The following is a 19017-nucleotide window of genomic DNA, read 5'->3' on the forward strand; positions in this document are numbered from 1 at the left end:
ACTGTGTGCAATACACAATTCGACTAACTGTGCAACTCAGCAGGTTAGTTTGTATTTAATCTCTTCAGCTCTCTTCCAGAACTTCTGGAAAAGAAGAGGCTCATTGATCTTCATACAAATGTTGCAACAGCCGTTTTGGAGCATATAAAGGTATGATTGCTCTCCAGCTTTCTATCAGTAGTGCTCCTTACCTGGAGAAATATATTTCAGCAGGTGAAGTAAGATAAGCAAGTAAGTCTTCTCAATTGTGCTACCTTTTGCAGAAATCACTGTATAACATTACTTAGTGTTGAAGGGTGAGAGGGAACGAATTTTGAATGCCTTTACATGGAAAGCCAAGTAAAAATATCCGTTTTTTTCTTATCAGAATTTACCAGTACACTCTCATTTTTATGATGGCCACAACCTTTATTGTGTGTTGAAGTCTTTCTAAATTAAGTTTATGATGGAAGTGTTTTGTTTACTTTAGAGATGTGTCATGACAAGTTTTGGCTGCAGTCTAAGCAATTTTCTGCTCTGTGTTTATCAGAAGGGTACTGTTTACTGTTCACCAACAAAAATGATACCTAGAGGTGTGGCAATAATGATGCAAGTTACTAAACTGGTCTTTCCAGCAGGGTCTGGGTTAGATGTCTTGTGCATAATTTAAGCACTTCAGAAGGATGCTTGACCTCTTTTCTGTTTAACTCTGCTACTCTTGTATCAGAGAACTTGCAGATGGTTTCAGTATCAATGGTTACTAGTAGGATAACTTGGAAGATGGATCTGTTTACACAGTATGAGAGCAGAAATTATAGCTGAGCCTTTCAGAAATACTGAAATTCTGTTTTTGAAAGTGATTCAAGCACCAAGTCTCACTGAAAATCAATAGTTAGAAAATTTTACCCCATGCTATTTATAACTCATGGAAGGCGATGTGTTTTGAAGCTACCTTGAACATCTGTAAAGTGCATAAGATCTGTCCTCAGTTATTACTGGTACTGATTTTTTTTTTTTAAACTGAGTACTATAAATGATCAAAGGATTCATTCTGAATTTTAATGAATAGATTAATTTTACGTATTTATAAAATTGGAGAAGAGATATAAGCGTGTCTCTGTGTTTGACTCATTACTTTAGGGGCTAGGTTTTGTGCTTTTTCAGTATTGGACATGTCAGTTTTCATATCTGGCAATTTAAAAGCGGTACACTTAATACCATTGAAAACAAATAGAAGTTGACAGTGTCGATATTTTATTTGATGCCTTGTCTGTAAATTCACTTTTCTAAGAAAGGTACTGAGGTGGTAATGGCAGGCCTACACTAGTATTATTTACATAGCATTTGTTGGACAGAAGCCAGGTCTCAGAGCAGGATGAGGAATGGCAATAACATCAGTTTTGATCGCCGGTGTCCTCTTGCCAATGGAGTGGAGTCAGATGTGCTTGTTCTCCATTAGGTGCTAGTGACACGCTTTTCTGTTACCTGGAGGTGGAAGGAGTTACCTTCAGGTCCCTCTGCTGTAGCGCTTTACTAGCCCTTAGGCTCTCTCCTCTGACAAGGAGCCTGCTGTTAGAGTTCCTAGGAGGTGGTGATCCATTTCTCAATAAATGATTCTTAATTCTGGTATGGCAAAGTGCTCAGGCTCCTCACCTTCTCATTGTATAGCTGTCAAAGAAGATTGTGAGAAAAATGGGCTGGCAGTTTCTTCACTATATTGATGATATCTCCATCTGTATCATCTTTTCTTTTGATTTAGAAAGAATCGCTTCCTTCATCTCCAGATATTTAGGAAACCATTTAAGCTCATGCAGAAGCACATGTTTTCTCTGTTGGAATTTACCTACACTAAAGCCTTTTCACTGAATGAATGTAAAGTTTCTTTCAGCTGCTTTGTCCTGTCCATTTTCTCCCCTCTTTTCACTCTCCAGTGTTACAACTAGTATTTTTCTATCTTGAGCTGTGGAATTGTAATGTGAAGGATGATATGTTACCTAATGGATTCCTCAAAAATACTCTCAAAAAGGGCAATATTTCAGCCAGTGCTTTTTAAAGAAATTCTGATGGCACCTTGAGGCTGTGGTTAATAGGTTTTATGTAGAGTTAAATAATTAAACCAGATTAGGATTGAGAATTTTTTTGGCAAGTGCCCAGGTCATGAGGAGCTAGTGAGGCACCATGCTTTTCTTCAGGTTACTGTATTTTCATTTTTTAAATAATCTGGAAGCACATTCATACTTTTAAGATAGACTGTTTGCATTGTCCATTATGGTTTTTTACTACATTAAGTATTTGAGCATTTTTCTTCACTACATATATGAGAATCAGTGCAAAGAATGCTCCAAGACCTGCCTTAGATGTACTAAGTGAATTTAGTTTTTCTTGTGGTCATATTTTAGTGTTCAGTTTACAGCTGCTTTCCACATTCTCTTGGATCATTTTCTAAGACACAGCAAGAGGAAACCAGAAATTAATCACATACTTAGGGGTCCTGGCAGTTTTCTGGCATATCTAAGTGTTTAGTGAAATAATGGAAAGAATGCATCTTTTTTTTTTTTTTTTTTTTTTTTTTCAAAGTGAACCATCAAGTATTTATTGTCAGTGTTTAGAACAAATGCATCCTTGTTTTGCATTGGTTGTTTTTCCTCTGAAGAAGCTGGTGACTGAAGGACTGTACCCAACAGATAACAGATTTAGGACTAGAATCGTGGATATCTTTCTTGCTGCTTTAGAGTTTCAAGTAATGCTTATCTTTGCATGTCATTTTAATGTGAATAGTAGGTTTACTGAAGTATGTTAAATCATAGCATATGAAAAGGTGTATACATACACTTTTCTAAAATGATTAATTGGTGACAGGGTAGATTAGGTAACATCTTGCTAGAATTCTATACATACCAATTTAAGTGGCAGATTTTTATGTGAATTATTATCTATCTTAGATAACTTACACTTGTGAGTTACACTTGGGGGGGGGGCTTTAACTCCTACGTAATTTTCTTATGTATCTCCAATTTTGCTTGATCTCAAGAAGTGATACTTTCAATGACTCCATTATTGGGATTGCCAATAGCCTTTCAAATTATCAAATTCATATTTTGTAAAGGAATTCCACTATTTTAACTACTCTGTTTTAAACGAGGCTACATTTTTGTCTTACCATGTAAACAGAAACAATATGTGTTTGTGAAATATATATGTCACAGTGGTCCAGGCTATTTTTCTATAGTTCAGAACTGATAATTGAGTAACTTTCCAGTAAACAAACAGTTTTTTCTGAGTTCAGTTACAGTGACCTTTCCAGCATCATTCTGTGCAGTTCAGTCAAAGGGAACTGGCTGTAGCTGCCACTTTCAGCCTTCTCCCAGAGTTTCTCTTCCTCTTGATAGGAGCACACTATAATTGCCTGACCAACCTCACTCCTTCTGGGGGCTGTTATTTCTGGTTGTCTTCTGTCAGTATCTTTAGGAAATTCTCCCAGTAATTTCTTAGAAAATTTTTTTTCTGTTCTTCTACATGTTCTCTCTCCCTCTAAAAGGAAGAACCTTTGTACTGTAAAGAGGATAGGAGAGTCTTCTACAAGTCTTTACAAAAATGACGTCTGAGAGATTTCAGTGAGTCCTGCTTCCACTTCTCCACTTAAAAAAGAAGGAATTTTGTGTTCCTTTTGGAGTACAGTGCTCAGATGGAGATTCCCATGCACTTCAGTAATTTTCCCTAAAATTTAGCTTACGAATTTTGGCTTATGAACAGCCTGTTTGTAAAGATGCTAAGTTGAAAGCTTTCACAGATATATTTAAAAAAAAAAAAAAAAAAGACTAAGCAAGCTGAAGTGTTGCACTTTAACTGCAATACAGATCCTGTCCCTGAATTGGCAGCCAGAAAGGTCTTCTGAATGAGGTTGGTGTGGAACAAGATGTCGTAGTAGGAAATCAAGAGCAGGAGGCAGAAAGGGAATAACTGTAAATGTAAATGCATCTTGATTTTATTACTGTTTTTTGTTATTATCTTTCTTCGTCTTGCTTGCCAATTTGGCACCCATAAGAACCTCTTTTTTGCTGTCTTTTTTATTGAATCTACAGGATTGTTTAGCTCCTATTCCCCAGCTTTCCTTCTTGGCATGTCTGTGAGTTTGCCACTGAGTGAGCAAAATTGCACATACTTAAATTAAATGGGACATCTGCTTCTTATCAGCACTTCTTAGACAAGTTGGCTCTTCGGGAAGTAACTGTCTCATTGATGTGGCATATCTGGGAAATCTGTCAAAAGGTAACTAGTAGTGTTTAAGGCTATTCAGTAATCTGTATGAAATTTGATTAGGTGTTCGTCTAATTCCTAGCTAACCAGTATAAGAAAAATATTGCCCTAATTAGCATCTTTGCTAGTAACCTTCATTAGTTATCTAGTGAAGAAGCAGCTGAATAGACTCACCATATTGATCCACCTCTTTAGTTTGTGCTTCTGTCACATCAAAAAGAAAGTCTCCAAAATTTTATATTGCTGCTTACCTCTGATGTCCCTATTGTGGATAGAAATAAAGGACCTGAAGTTTTAGGATTTTCAGGTTGGTGGGTTTTTTACCCCAAAGACTGTTACGTTCACACTTCAAAAGTAATTGTGCAAAATTTTTGAAGAGAGTGAGTGTAGATGTACCATTAATGTTTCAGTTTAGGCTCAGAGAATAGCAGATATATGCAACCAGTGAGTTTTCTTTGCTGTGGTTAGTCTTTTGTTCGGCAGTCTTAGTCAAACAGTCATGAAGTTGCACATGGTTAAGAATAATTTTACCTAGTTTGTACTCCAAGTAAGTTAACAACTGTGAAGCTGTTCTTACAATGCAAAGTATCTCATAATTACATAATTTTATTTAAAAGTTGATTGTAAACAAATATCGTGAATTAGTGAATATTTTTTTTAATGTTGTACATTTTTACGTGCCATCTGAATAAATTTATCTTCAATAGATCACCAGCTAAGATAATATGGGCATTGCCAAATTCAACAATAATATATTTATCTTAATAAGATGAATTTTCCAGATTTCAAGACAATCCCTTGTTTGTTGGATGCCTTTTGTCTGGGAAAAATATTTTAAACTTTAAAACATTTTAATTTAGCTCTGTGTAAGGAAATAGAAATGTAGTTAAACCACAAAAAGCAAGTGAATGTAACAGAAAGACTAGAAAAATTGTAGTAGTTTCTTTGAAATTGTTGTATCTCTCTAGAGAGAGTTCAGGAAACTCTAATGCAGATGCTCTCCAAGATGCTGTACAATTGAAGTCACAGAATGTCTCTGACAAGCCGGATACCAAATTGCATCTGAAGTAAGGATTTAGAAAAAGGCTGATAGTTCAGTTCTATTTAGACTTTAAACTAGTGTAACATAACTACTGATAATCAGTTTAATTTTGGCTAAATACAGGATTAAGCCAAGGTTTTACAGTAGCATAACTACCAAAATTTGGCTGTGACTACTTTTCTAACATGAGCTCAAGCTCATGTGACCAAAATTTGGCTGTGACTACTTTTCTAACATGAGCTCAAGCTCAATAGCTTGAGAGAAGCTCTAGCTCTTTTGTCTTTTGTCACTTCATATGCCTAATATGTAGTCGTACTCACTATGACAAACAACAGAAGACACCCTTCTGCCCCTAAAAGTAGCAAGTGGTCATTTTTTGAGCACTTTTCATGGTAATTTACTTTATAAGCTGTAATTGCAAGCTTCCACAAAGGCTTTAAATTAATTTGCTGTTTCGCAAGTAACTGCTCATCTCGATTTGTTCAGTAGATGGTGAATGAGAAATAGTGTTAGATAGCTACCTGCATCATAGGCTGATTGCCGAAGGTGTTCAATATTAAAATATTCTTGTAACTTACCTCTTCTTTTATTTTGTATTCTCATCTCCAACTCTTTTTTGATGAACTTGCTATACTCAGAAGGTGAAATATCCTTGCTATACTAAGAAGGTGAAATATCCTAATATCCTTAGGCTAGAGAAGTACCTTTTTTTTTCTTCTTTTTTTTTTTTCCTTTTTTTTTGGGGGGGTGGGGTGGTGAAATAACTAGGTTTTTAAATTTCATTTCCTTATTTGTGATCTCAGGAATAATTTAGTAGTATTCAAAACCATGTGAAAACTAGACTTCTGTAGTTTTTATGTTGCTGTCATTACAACCACCACTGCACTGGCTTAGAAGGTGCCATAGCAGTTTTGCACGCCTCAGCACTGTCAGGCAAAATTTCCTGAATCTCTTGATGCAAGAGAATCCCCGGTGACTCTTGCCTCACTCTGGCAATATCATTTCAGTCTCCCTATGGGTATGATGTGAGGCTGAAACACTTCCAAGGCAACGAGATGGAGATCCACTCTGCCGGTCTCCTCTTCCAGCCAGCACATAGCTGAATGTGTCCAAACACCAGGATTTAGTTAGTTAAGGTTTTGTCAGCTGAGTTGTTGTAACATTTGTTGTGATGCTACATTTTAATGTTCAAACGCTTGTAAAGATCTGTGATGTACCTGAAGGCTTATAAATAAGTTTTGGAATGCATTTTTCTATCTTTAGATTGTAAGTTCATGATGCGATGGTCGAAAATTGCAAAGCTTGGCTGTTTGTGCAGATGTGTTGCAATGCAGTCGTTAGTTGCATGGCCACGTGATGTCTCCCATAAAGCTTTTGCCTCATGAATTTTGTGCAGTCCTTGTGCCATCCTCCCTAAAAAAGGATTTTCACAACTTGTTCTGCATGTGTCATTGTACAGTGAGAGATTTTTTTTCCAATGTTAGCAAGATAGTCTAATTAGGAAATCCTCCATCTTTGATGCGAATAAATTATTGCAAGCCTTTGATCTGAGGTTGTTATTTCAGTACCAGCCCAAGTCGGCAGTTGCCAGCTTTTCTCTGGGATGATGCCTTAGTGTATTTAGGAATTTCCCACATTTATCTGCCTTGAGTAGTTGCCTTGTTGACTGAGAGACTTGAGGTTCAGCATAATTTTGACATAATATTCACTTGAACATTATTTTTTCCTATTATAGCATAACACTACGTACGATGGCATGTAGTTTTCAGCTATGGCAAAACTATAGTTGAAAACAAAGCTCCTTTTCCAGTTTAATATTTGCATGTCAGACATCCCTTGCTTAACTTGCATTTTCACTTTTAATATGAAAATTACATAAGCGTCAGTTTAAAAAATAATAAAAACATATTATAATGCAAGCATTAGTTATTTTTACTGATAATTTACTTAAAAATCAATTTTTAAAAACAATCTTGATAACTAAAACTATGTACCTTTTTAAAGAGAAAATAAATATTCTTTCACGGTCTTAAGATGTTAACCCTAACACTTACTCTTAAACAGAGTCGAAAGCTGGATGTGTATTTTGAATATGAGGAAAAAATAATGAGCAAATCCACTCTGGATAAATCTCTTCTGGACATGATTTCTGACCCGGATGGTGAGTACTTTAAATCTGAACTTGTTATAAAATTTGTTAAGATATACAATAAATCTGTACCTGCTGGGACTTCAGGGTTGGTAAAGAGCTTATGTGCAAGCTGCGCAAGACTTGTAAAGAAAACAGCTTTTTATTGATTTTTAGTAGCAGTCTAGAGAGTTTAGTATTTCAGTTGAGTAATATCCAAAATATTGGCAACTTTGGCAGCTCCACTAAAATCCTTTCCTCAGTCCTTGTTTCTGAAGGTCAAAATATTTTAACTTCTTCAGTATTTATTAGTATAGGATGGAATAGTGTGGTCTCAACAGTACTGATGCTTTAAAATTCTACTGCATGTTTTATAACACATACATACCTCACAAACAGAACAAAAAAGGGCATTTCATAGAATTTGGTGAGGTCAGGCGTTGTAATGTAGGTAGCTCTTACTTGTGTGAGGAAAAAGATGGATGGGAGAAGGAAGCAAGACATAAATTGGCCAGTTCACTGAGAGAATCACCTGAAGTTTTGCATGCGTCGACCCAGCAGTGGCATATCTCTTTTCATCATCTGAGAGCAATGCATCCCGGCTTCTGTTTCATAAATGGTTCATACATAACGAAGCTTTACATACTGGGTGATACTCCGATTCTCTGTGAGCAGGAGTCACTAGGGGTCTTTCTGTAAAAGGCTGAGACCGGAATGGGTTCTCAGCTTTTCATAGTATCATAGCATCAACTCTCGTTTCAACCTGGAGTATGTCACAACCCTCTGACAAATTTCAATATGATCTGATACCAGTTGGCTGGAACAAAATAACCTGCAGAGCAAGATTGTAAAACTTAGGTTATGACCACTGGCCTGTCTGCATATTGGCAAGTACGTTGGCAAACCTCAAGCATTTAGAGACCCAGGGTTCCTGCTCTTTTCCCAGAATGCTCTTTAAGAAAATGTTTTGTTACTGCATGCTTGTGTGTGTAGTCATGTAGCTACATACTGCACATAATATCTGCTTGGAGTTTGTATATCGATTCATATTTATAGAAAAAGTATATACAAATCTTGCTGACTTTTTGAAATAGTCTTTTATTAGTGTCTGTACTATAGAATCAAAAGGCAGTAGAAGAAATAGTACACAGTTGGTAGGAGTCTGAGCTAAAATTTTACAGATCTCATATTGGATCAAGTCTAGAAACTAACAGACTTTCAGAAAATCTAATGTCAGGCATCAATCTGTAATTCAGTACAGACATTCATTGTTAATACAAAGCTAAGAAGAAAATATATATACTCTGTATTTTTATTAGGCATCAATGCAAACTAGTCCTTTTCCATGTTCAGAACTAACTGTTCGTGTTCATTTCAGCTTTTATGTTGCATGAACTTAGATATGAAAACAGAAATTATTATGCTTCCTAGTATTTCCTACTGGATCAATTACTTTTTCCCTGAATCCACATTTTTAGATTGCAGTATAAAGCAAATAGTTTTCCAAGCCTGATGTATATCAGCACTCCTATTAGCAAAGTTCCTGGGTTTTATGCAAGAGAAAGATTAGATTTCCAAGCTAGAGTTTTCCTGTGTAAGCTAAGTATTCAGGTGTTTGCAGTAGCACATTAGCATTTCATATGCATTGCCTAGGTTTAAGATAAGTTTATATAAGAAAAAAGGATTTAAGTTAAATCATGGCGATTATTTCCGGGCATACTGTCTTGTAAAACTGGCCAGCTTCCTATTCTGTGATTCACTGAGAAATACCGGCAGAAAACATTTTGAAGGAATAATGCGTCAAGTCTTCCACTGCTTTCAATGGTGAAGTACTTGTTTGCATTATCTGTGGGGATACTTGTCTTGTGGGCAGTGATATCTGCAGAGTTCCTCACAGAAGCACTTAGACATGACCACTTAACAGCTTCAGCCTCCCATTTCTTACTGTGCTGTACTAATGTACCGCTCAGGGCTATTAGCTGCCTCCCAGTTCAGTGGATATTGTTGTATCCTGGAGTAGTGATAAAATGGGAGTTACTGGGTTTGCTTTGCTCTAGTAGCTAATCAGTAGCCCTAAAGGCTGCCTGCTCGTTTTTGAGTGGAAAATAAAATTGTTCTGTTCTTGGTTTACCAAGTTAAAGTTTTCTTCAGGATATTTAGCCCTACCCCTCTCTATGTTGTTACAGATCATAGCCCAGAACAAAATAGTGAACATTTTACCAGCAACTGACCTGAGTCTTATACCTGTTTACCACAGCTGTGATTTACATCAGTAATATGTCAAGAGTAAAGTACTTTTGACAAACAAAGAGTTTCCTAACATTTAGTAAAGTGTACACAATACAATCACAGTTTTGGTGTTTGGTTTTTTTTTAAATCTATTATCTTTTACTAAGACAAAATATCACTTACACTCATGTGAGTGAGACCACCTACACCCCTGTGAGCACAAACCTTCCAGGAGTTTTGTGGGCATGGTAAATTGGCGCACCAGGGGAAATGCTGTCAAGTGCCAGTGGATTCCAGTTGAAACTGAAACTTAGTGATCAGCAAAGTACTGAAACAAGCTATAAAGTGGCAAGTTGGAAACCAAGTTTCCAAGTCAGTTACAGAAACCAAAGTTAGTTACGCTGTATATTTAGAATGTTTAAGTGCTTTATTTACCAAGTGAACTCCAAGTGGATGGCTAGCTTGAAAGCTGGCTTTTGGTTTAGGTAATGCAAAGTTTCTTCGGTTCGTGATCTTCTTGCTCTCTGGTGTTTTGTAAAGGTTAATAAAACTTATTTCCCAGAAAAAATTGTAGCAAGTCATAAATGTTCATTATAAGAGCGCCTACTCTTAACTTCTGCCAAACTAAATATATGCTCACATATAAACTAAGGCTGCAGATTAGATTAGATGATCCCCTGCTGACATGATCCACATTCCATAGTGGGGGAAGAAACCCCAAAACAAAAACCCAGAATTTTTTTTTTCTTACCCGCAAATACAAGAAAGTGCATTTTAATAAAATATTATACTATATTTAAAGGTATCAAGCTTTTTAAAGTAAGTATTGGATTACAAATTTGAAATATTTGTTTTGAGAAGTTGTACTTCTAAAATCTTAATTTGAAACTACAATTTTTACTAATAGTGATTCTTTTCTAGAAAAAAGTCAATGGTGTTCAAAATCTGCTGTAGTAGGTTATAGTCTAGGTAACAGAGGGATCGCCACACCATCGTTTTGATCTGGCAGAGATGAATTTTGATTGCCATTGATAATGCTTCCCAAGAATTTGTAGCAGAGTTTTTCTCCAACGAGTGGTGTGACAAAAAATGATTCAGGAGGTGAAATCCCTCCTGAAGGCAAGTTGGAAGTTCAGGATTTTTTTCCTGACCAAAAGTTCACATAAGTGCTTTTGCAGCCCTCAAGTGTTTCAGTACAGTCAACCACAGAGCTGCATATACAAACCATAGAGTTAAAAAATAACGTGCTGTGGCTTTTACTTCTATGATTTTTCTTTAGTCTCCTCTTTCATGGATCTACTCCCTGCTAATGCTTGTGATCCCCGCATAAAATAAGACATAATAGCACTACGTAACTTACTCAGTATGTTATTTGAAGAATAATACTTGCTACAAGCAAAAGGGGGAAGTGTAAGTAAACATTCAGAAACAGTGAGCCAGTCTAACCCAACTTTTAATAAAATTGCCAAATGTCTTTCTACCATTTTATACACTGAACGAGGCCATGGTTATAGGTAACAATTATTGTCATAACTAGAGTGTGAATGTAGGTGTATATATTATTACTGAAGAGCAGTTAACATAGCAGCATAGTTACAATTGTAGTTTTCTAATTTTTTATTTTTTTTCCATTGCAGCGGGAACTCCAGAAGACAAAATGCGGTTATTTCTTATCTATTACATAAGTTCAGCTCAGGCACCTTCAGAGGTGCGTATGTTCTTTACAGCTTCCAACAGAAGTACATAAAATAAAATGTTAATATGACTCTTTTCACTCTATCCTTGTATATTCAAGAAAAATTGGGTCAGTTGATTAGCAGATGGATAAAGGAGAAATGTTTCTTGTGCCAATATCTGAATAATTCAGGAAACAATTTCTTAATAATTCTTTTGAATTTATGATGCTTAATTTCAAGGAAGATCTTTATTACACTGTAGAAATATTATGTGGTGGTATTCTTGTAAATACTCCTCTTCATTTTTATTACTTGCTGTTGTGTCATTTTACAGAAACCAGTATTCTGTCAGGTTTTTTAAAGATGCTAATATATATAAAATACTGTTCCTGTATCTGAAAGTACACAGGATTTAATTCCACGGATACTTTTAAGTTCAATGAGAGCTGCTCATAGCAAATTGCATTTTAAGTTATATTTTTATACTCAGTAGGAGATGGGATTAAGACCCATGATTGCTTTTTAACTTTGGTTAATGCTATAACTTTACACTGCTTATTTAATATTTAGAGCAATGTATCTTGTCTTTCCACATAAAGAGAGTTAAGAGTAGTTTCAACTTGTTGCAATTCTCCACTTCATAATTTCAGATTGATTTGGAGCAGTATAAAAAAGCATTGATGGATGCAGGTTGTAATCTTGCTCCTTTGAGCTACATAAAACAATGGAAGTAAGTAATTTCTTTTTTCTCCTACATGAGGCTATAACTGCATAATGTTACAGAACTCAGCATTGTTATCAAAGAATTACATGTTACTTCTCATACATCATAAATTATCCTTAAACATTCATTCTGGCATAATTTTTTGTTGTCATTGTTACGGTAATACATGCAAATCTGATTTTAAAATTAAAGTCCAGTAATGCCAGAACACTATTGAACATGACACATAATAGTGTATTTAATGATCCAAGACAGAAACAACTTACTGAATTAAATGAAAAGTTGTGCTAGTTCAGACTCCAAGTTTTTTTGGTTCATACCAAAGGGCCATGCTGCCTATCAGTTATTCTAGTTTTACACGGTATCAAAATAAAGTCTTTCAACTATAAAATCTAATTCCTTTCCGTTCCTGAAGCATTGTATTTCTAGACAGGAGGGATGCATGTAATAAATAGCTACTTCCTGAAAGAGTTTGAGAAGCTTTTTCACTTTCAGATGACCAGAGTGGAACATTCTACAGCAGTGCGTGCCATGAGATAAGCATTTGATTTCTATCCCTGCTTTCACAGGGCTTTCACTAAGATGGCTTCAGCTCCAACCAGCTATGGGAACACTACGCCTAAACCTTTGGGGTATGCTTTTGATTAATTTTCTGTAAGCCTTTGGGTTCTTTTATTCTAGTAGTAATGAAAGTGTGATTGGTGCTGTACAAGGCCCAGAATAAAACATTTCCCTATTTGTAAAAAGTTTGAAGTTACAGACAATCTCCCCTTAACAGTGCATAGGACTTAGAGACAGGAAAATGAAAGGATCTGTGACTAAATCCACAAAGTAACTTAGTATAGTGATATCTGCACCTGCACATTAAATGTACAGGCTCTCATAGGAGAAGCATTCGGCACCAGGAAATGGATCTATGACAGCCATCATTTTGAGCCCTGTTTAGTCAATGGCAGAAGATAAGAACAGCCGTATGTATTCAAAACTGGTTCTCTCCAGGGCTTGGAGACTGTCAGGGATGCAAGAACACGCTGCTTTTTCATTAGGATGTCCTGGGCTGGCTGGCTGGCTGCTTGTTGGAAGGTGTAGTTATTTATTTCAAGACATGAAAAGAAAAGATAATGACTCTGCTATGGCTGCATATATCCCATACAGGATATGGGACTTGGGTCTTTCCATGCTTGAGAGGATTTGAGTCCTCATTACCAACTTTACTTTCAGGAATGCACTGTCACTGTCATAAGGAAACTGTGGTGCAGTACGGTTAGAGAGAATTCCGGTGCTGTCTCACTTGGAAAAATAACTGGTTGGTTGGTTGGAGGCACTGAGCATCTCTGTTAACTCTGGTGATTAGGACACCCACTTGAAAGGAGCACTGCAATCCTTGCACTACTGAAGCTGTAAAATAAACTGTTCAATGGATTAAAGACTAGAACTCAAGACTCCTATTGATAGGTGAGGATATAACTGCCAGATTATAGGTGTGTTCCCATACACTTGGTTACCACGGGGTTTGAAGAATGTATTTCATGACAAATTGAATGACTTGGTACTTAAGTCCCATCAACTTTAATGGGAATTGGGTGCCAGTGTAAAGCTTAGTAATGCAAGTTAAAAAGAGGTCTTAATCATCATCTTTATTTTGTTTTTTTCAGTCTTTTTTCACGTGTTATGAATACAGGATCACAGTTTGTAATGGAAGGAGTGAAGAACTTAGTGCTGAAGCAACAAGTAAGTTTAAAAACCAGTATCACGTGATCATTGTGGACATTTAAAAAAACTTTCAGTACCTCTGTCATATTAATAAAATTAGCTGTACAGTAAAAAAACCAAGTGTTGACATCTGCTGGTGGATAGATCTATCACTTAGTAGCTTCCAGATTTTAGACAAGTAATGAATAATATTCACATTTTCTTTGAATACCTCCATTTGTAAGGCATTCGATTCCAGCGTGTGTAAGACTGGTTTCAGCATTATAAAAAGAGCAGCTGCAGAATACTCAAAATAGACTAGACATTCATGAACAAAAAAACCCCTGTCTCCATGTCTTTACTTAGAACAGCATGTATTAAATGCATCTATTCCAGAGTGATTGAAAGGCTGAAAGTGTTTATTCTCTGCTCAGTTCAAGCATTTCTAGCTTTCCCACATAAGTTATGTATAGCAACCATAATCTTGAAATGTGCTTGAAAATCAAAGGGTGTTTATAATGACATGGCCACCTTCAAATATTCACTTAACTTTAGAAAATATTTCTGGGCATAACTTACATGCAAATTTCAACGTACACCCCCCAAAAGAAAACAAACAACAAAAAAAAGACACTGGTGGTATAATTTGTTGTAGCTGAAATTTTCAACTGCGGATCCCAGAAACCCTGTAGAGGATACATTATTTTCTTCAATATTCTTCAGATGGCAATAAATATTTACAGTTAAAAATCTTAATTATGTAATATTTTGACATCAGAATTTCTAAGAAAAAGATCATCATATTATAATTCTTAGTGGAAGAACCCAAATTTAATCCTGTGGGAATTTCCCTGTGACTAGATATGATAAGTGGCATTGCAGAGTTACATATCAGTGGTATCTCATGAAATATAATTGAGGAAACTGTTTTAAATATGGAGCTTGCCTGTATGTTATATTTTATAGAGAGATCCTCAGATAAACTGTTACTTGTAACAATGGATAATAATTATATTCTAAATTACATTTCCAGTTCTTGTATTAAACATTTTGTCATTTCTTTTAACATCTGTGGCTTTAAAAAGTTAGTATTATTCTTGACAAAATGGCCTGCTTTGCTTTGGGTTCTGAGTAAGAAGCCACAATGCTGATGTTTTCAGGCTATTCTTTTTCTGGCTTTTAATTCCTTCTCCAGGTGTTTTGGGGAAGCCAAATAAAATGCTCTTCTTCCTCGTTTTTAAGCTTGATGTAGGTCTGCGGTATTTCTATTGAAGTTAATTTTTTATTTCTCATTCAGTCATTCAGGGATTTACATTGTTTTTTTACAAAGTGTTTTTCAGTGTTATTTGTAGATGAATGACCTTTTTTGATATGTTCTGTCAACAAGACACATTTCCAATTCTGTTGCTATGTAAACTCTCCCTCAGTTTATTATAACTAAAAGTGGTTTGACTATTTAATACTTCAGATCTTTTGTCCGAGCTAACATTTCCCATCTTAAATAAGGAAAAGTCATACTGATCTCACCTCAGTTTATTCCTTTCCAGTTCATCCAAACATTCGTTGCCAGGATTGCTTTTTTTACCCATTTCTTTGACAACGTTAGTTCTTTTTTAGAATCACACCCTTAATTCTCATCTTCAGCTTTAAAATTCTTTTCTTAAACTGCAGTTTGGGGTTTTTTAATAAGAATTCATACATCATCACATGTCTGCATATATTGGTAATACCTACGTAGAACTCTATCCTATCTTTACACTTTTTTTGCACTTTCTGTTCATCCCCTAGCTAGATGCTTCTCAGATGTTTGCATTTTCCATACAGAAGAGTAATTTAGGTGATGATAAAAACACTCAACCTTTACAAAATATAAGAAGAAAACTGTTTAAAGTAGTATTTCAAATGCTCTGTAAACGATTCCATAAATAACAGTGTGCCTGTGAATAATTCTTAGTAAGCATTTCAGCATTCCATTAATTTCACGTTTTACAGAATCTACCAGTCACGCGTATATTGGACAACCTTATGGAGATGAAGTCAAACCCCGTGAGTATAACTGCCTTCACATGGAAAGAGGTGGAACAAAGGAAATCTTGAGGCTGATTTTTGTCATGATAATGCAGTTAAATGTAATCATGCTGTATCTCAAGAATAGAACCATTTTCATAACTATTTCGTACAATTTTATTGTGTAAAAATAGTTTCTAAACAATGACAATTTATTGTGTCTCATTGGAACTAGTGTTTTTGAGGTTTTTTTCCAATTTTTTTCCTGAGCTTCTATTACTCTTGTGCAATATACTGAGTTTCTGTTGCTCCTAAATTTCTGAAAGTTAAACTGTGGGCTTAAATTTTCTTTGTATCAAGGTGTTTTGGGTTTTTTTAAGAGCACAATTTCAGAAGTAAGGTAGTTACAGAGAGATATGTTAGAGAAAATCTTGTTTCCAACACCTTTAAAGCTTTGCTATTTAGAGGAAAATATTTTAGTACTCATGCAGTCTTTCAGTTTGCAAGCAGTGTTGGGTTTGTGTCAGAAAAGTCCTCTTTTCCCCTTGTTTCTGTGAAAATTTACTCAAACTTACGTAAGTTACAAACTTTTGAAACGCTTAAATGTTAGCGAGGTAGTCAAGACATCTGCTAGAATTCACAGTTAAAAATATAACCCTAAGTCTTTTTGTATGTAATGTATAGTCAAAGCAGGTTTTTTTTCCTGCTATATATTTCATACCTTCAGAACCATCCTGTGCACAAACCTGTTCTGAAAAAAAATCACCTGTTAAAAGTCATTTAGAAAGCTTTAATATGTTTGCCACATCGTATCAGTCTTCCTGTTTTAATGACATCAGCATCAGACAGAGATATACAATTGTAATAACTCACTCTGGTTAGATTTAAAACATTCTTAGTCCACTTTCACCTTCAGGCATTAACTATAGGTGAGGGGAGATAAATAATGGTAAAATATGAAAATTATCAACATACAAGTAATCCTTTTCTTAAACTGTACTTCATAGATAATATATGTCATGATTGCTAGCAGAAAATTTGCTCTTTCTTAACAAACAAAGACATTGACACTATTTTCAATGGCAGTGGATTGCTGTCCTTACTTGCAAGACTTGGCAAAGATGTACAGGGCTAATTTTATCTAGTCAACCAGTAGAGGTCACTCAGAACACTCAATTCAGACAGCTGAAATTAAAAACTTCATCTAACTTACAAGTAGGTGAAAAATGAAACCTTTTTTTTTTTTTTTAAATAAACACTAGCTTCCTCAGGCTAGAAGTTTAGGAATTGATTTGGAAAAGTTTAAAAGTCATATGGGGGTTTCCTGCTGACTTGATATTGTCACATTTCACTTAACAGAAAACAGCCACGATCACTTTGGTAATTTGGAGAAAACATTGATCTTCTCTCTTGCAAAAGCAGAGATTGAGCCATCTGTCAGACAGCAGCTTCACGTGTCACTGCCATGTCAGAGACTGGAATTCATGGCCCAAACCAGGGAGTCCTACTTTTCAAGTCATAGGGAGACTGGGCAAGCTCTAAAGAATGATTCTCCTAACCTGTAGGAAAATTGACAGCAACTTTTTGAGTAATTTTCAGCTGACAGAAGCAAGCCAGAGAGTCATTGTGGAGTGTGTTTAGACTTGCTGTACCATCAGCAGAAGTGAAATTGTATCTGGAAGACAGTGATGTGTAGAAATACACCACTGCGGCCTCTGTTGATCTTCTGATGTTTGAGGTCCTGTTCTGTCCCCAGGATAGAAAACCTGCACTGCAGGAAAAATACAAAAGAAGGGAAAAAAACCTTAAGATATTATTTTTTTTACAACACAAAAAAAATCTCCTTTATAGTTCATTGAATCTTACCAACCACAATGATCAGTGTATGAAACATACATACAGATGAAAGTTGTAATACAAAATGAGAACAGATTATTGAGAAGTTAAACAGTTATTACAATGAATGCAAATAATTTATTTTCTAAATATAAAATGCAACAATAAAGTAAATACATGAAATGTAGGACTTGTACCACCAACATTCGCAAATATTATTGTCAGTTAATGCGTTAAACCTATTCAGAATGATATGCTGTGCAAAACTCTGTAGGGTTGTCTGTACATCACTGTGCGTGTTACTTGTCCCTGCTGCTGCTTTTGTCTCGTAAGGAGAGCTACCAGGAAGGACAAACGAGTCTACGCCTGTGCTTTCCAAGTTTGTCAGAAGCAGGAACAGATACAACAGTTCTTATGGGCAGTAATACCGTCCTGTAATTTTTTAAATTTGCCTAGATTGTTTAACTATAGTTACACTTCTTCTTGAAATAGATAATTCAGAAACATTCATTGATAACCTTAAAGTAATCTGTTACTTGGGGAGTTTTTGAATAGTAACATTTATTTGTGGAAGCAGGTTTTTAAGTGATTGCTTTTGAGATTGTGTTTTCATAAATGAATGTTCTGTTCATAAACCTAATAACATAGTTGCTTTGTTTTGATATTGCTAAATAGAGACTGATTAAAACCTTAAATCTCCCTAACACACAAAATATTATACTGTCAAGTATACACAAATTTTAAGCGATACATAAGAAATTGACCACCACTTACTATAGAAGTATGGAGGTTCTTTTAAGTATCTTCCACAAAATGGTTTAATTCTTGAGTAAGGACAATCTTTGATAAATAAGCCTTTGATATTTTTATGACGAAGTCCCAAAGGGGTTTAGTCTCTATCAATACAGTATGTACAGTTGTATTGACTTAAGAGGTAGATAAATCTTATTTGTGATATATATGAATGGACTTGTATTTTGGTTACTATCACCCCTTTCAGTGAATATGGTATCTTTCAGGCTTAGGACATACTGTCTGATTACCTTCCATGCATTACAATGAAAAATTCTAAAAATGGGGGATTTCCTTAGTCCAAACTAGTCATGTTAGTTTCTGCAGAAAAACAAATACAGACTGAAAGTCAAGGATAGTTCCGTGGGTCTTTTTCCATTTTAATTTGAAATCTTGAAATTTAATTTCAAAAGTATGAATTTTATTCTTGAATTGCTTGGAGAAGTCACAAATTCAGTTGTGTGTAAGGAAACCGTTACACAGTTGTTTTTATTGGCAGACTAGCTATTTCTTAAATAAAATCTAGTAGGCTTTCTCTCCCTGCACCCTCAGAACTGATTTCAGCAGGAATGGTGTATTTAAACAATGAAAAAAATAAACTAGCTTATCACATTTCTATTACTTCACTATTTTTCATGTGTCTACTTACACAAGC

At 35.4% G+C, this 19017-nt stretch overlaps 1 protein-coding gene across 2 annotated transcripts in view; it reads left to right on the forward strand.

Annotated features, from left to right (window-relative positions):
- The window catches only part of SCFD1 (sec1 family domain containing 1), a 51928-nt gene that overhangs the window by 22444 nt on the left and 10467 nt on the right, over positions 1 to 19017 (forward strand). The window contains exons 14-20 of one of the 2 annotated variants that reach the window (XM_054827052.1): positions 69 to 150; positions 7343 to 7439; positions 11273 to 11343; positions 11962 to 12041; positions 12605 to 12667; positions 13691 to 13766; positions 15720 to 15773. In XM_054827052.1, the coding sequence (XP_054683027.1) occupies positions 69 to 150; positions 7343 to 7439; positions 11273 to 11343; positions 11962 to 12041; positions 12605 to 12667; positions 13691 to 13766; positions 15720 to 15773 (523 nt within the window). Of the gene's footprint in view, positions 1 to 68; positions 151 to 7342; positions 7440 to 11272; positions 11344 to 11961; positions 12042 to 12604; positions 12668 to 13256; positions 13494 to 13690; positions 13767 to 15719; positions 15774 to 19017 lie in introns of those variants that run through there. The other variant, XM_054827053.1, reaches the window with a different exon arrangement.

Source organism: Grus americana, chromosome 5 (assembly GCF_028858705.1).
Source record: "Grus americana isolate bGruAme1 chromosome 5, bGruAme1.mat, whole genome shotgun sequence".
NCBI classification, from domain to species: domain Eukaryota; kingdom Metazoa; phylum Chordata; class Aves; order Gruiformes; family Gruidae; genus Grus; species Grus americana.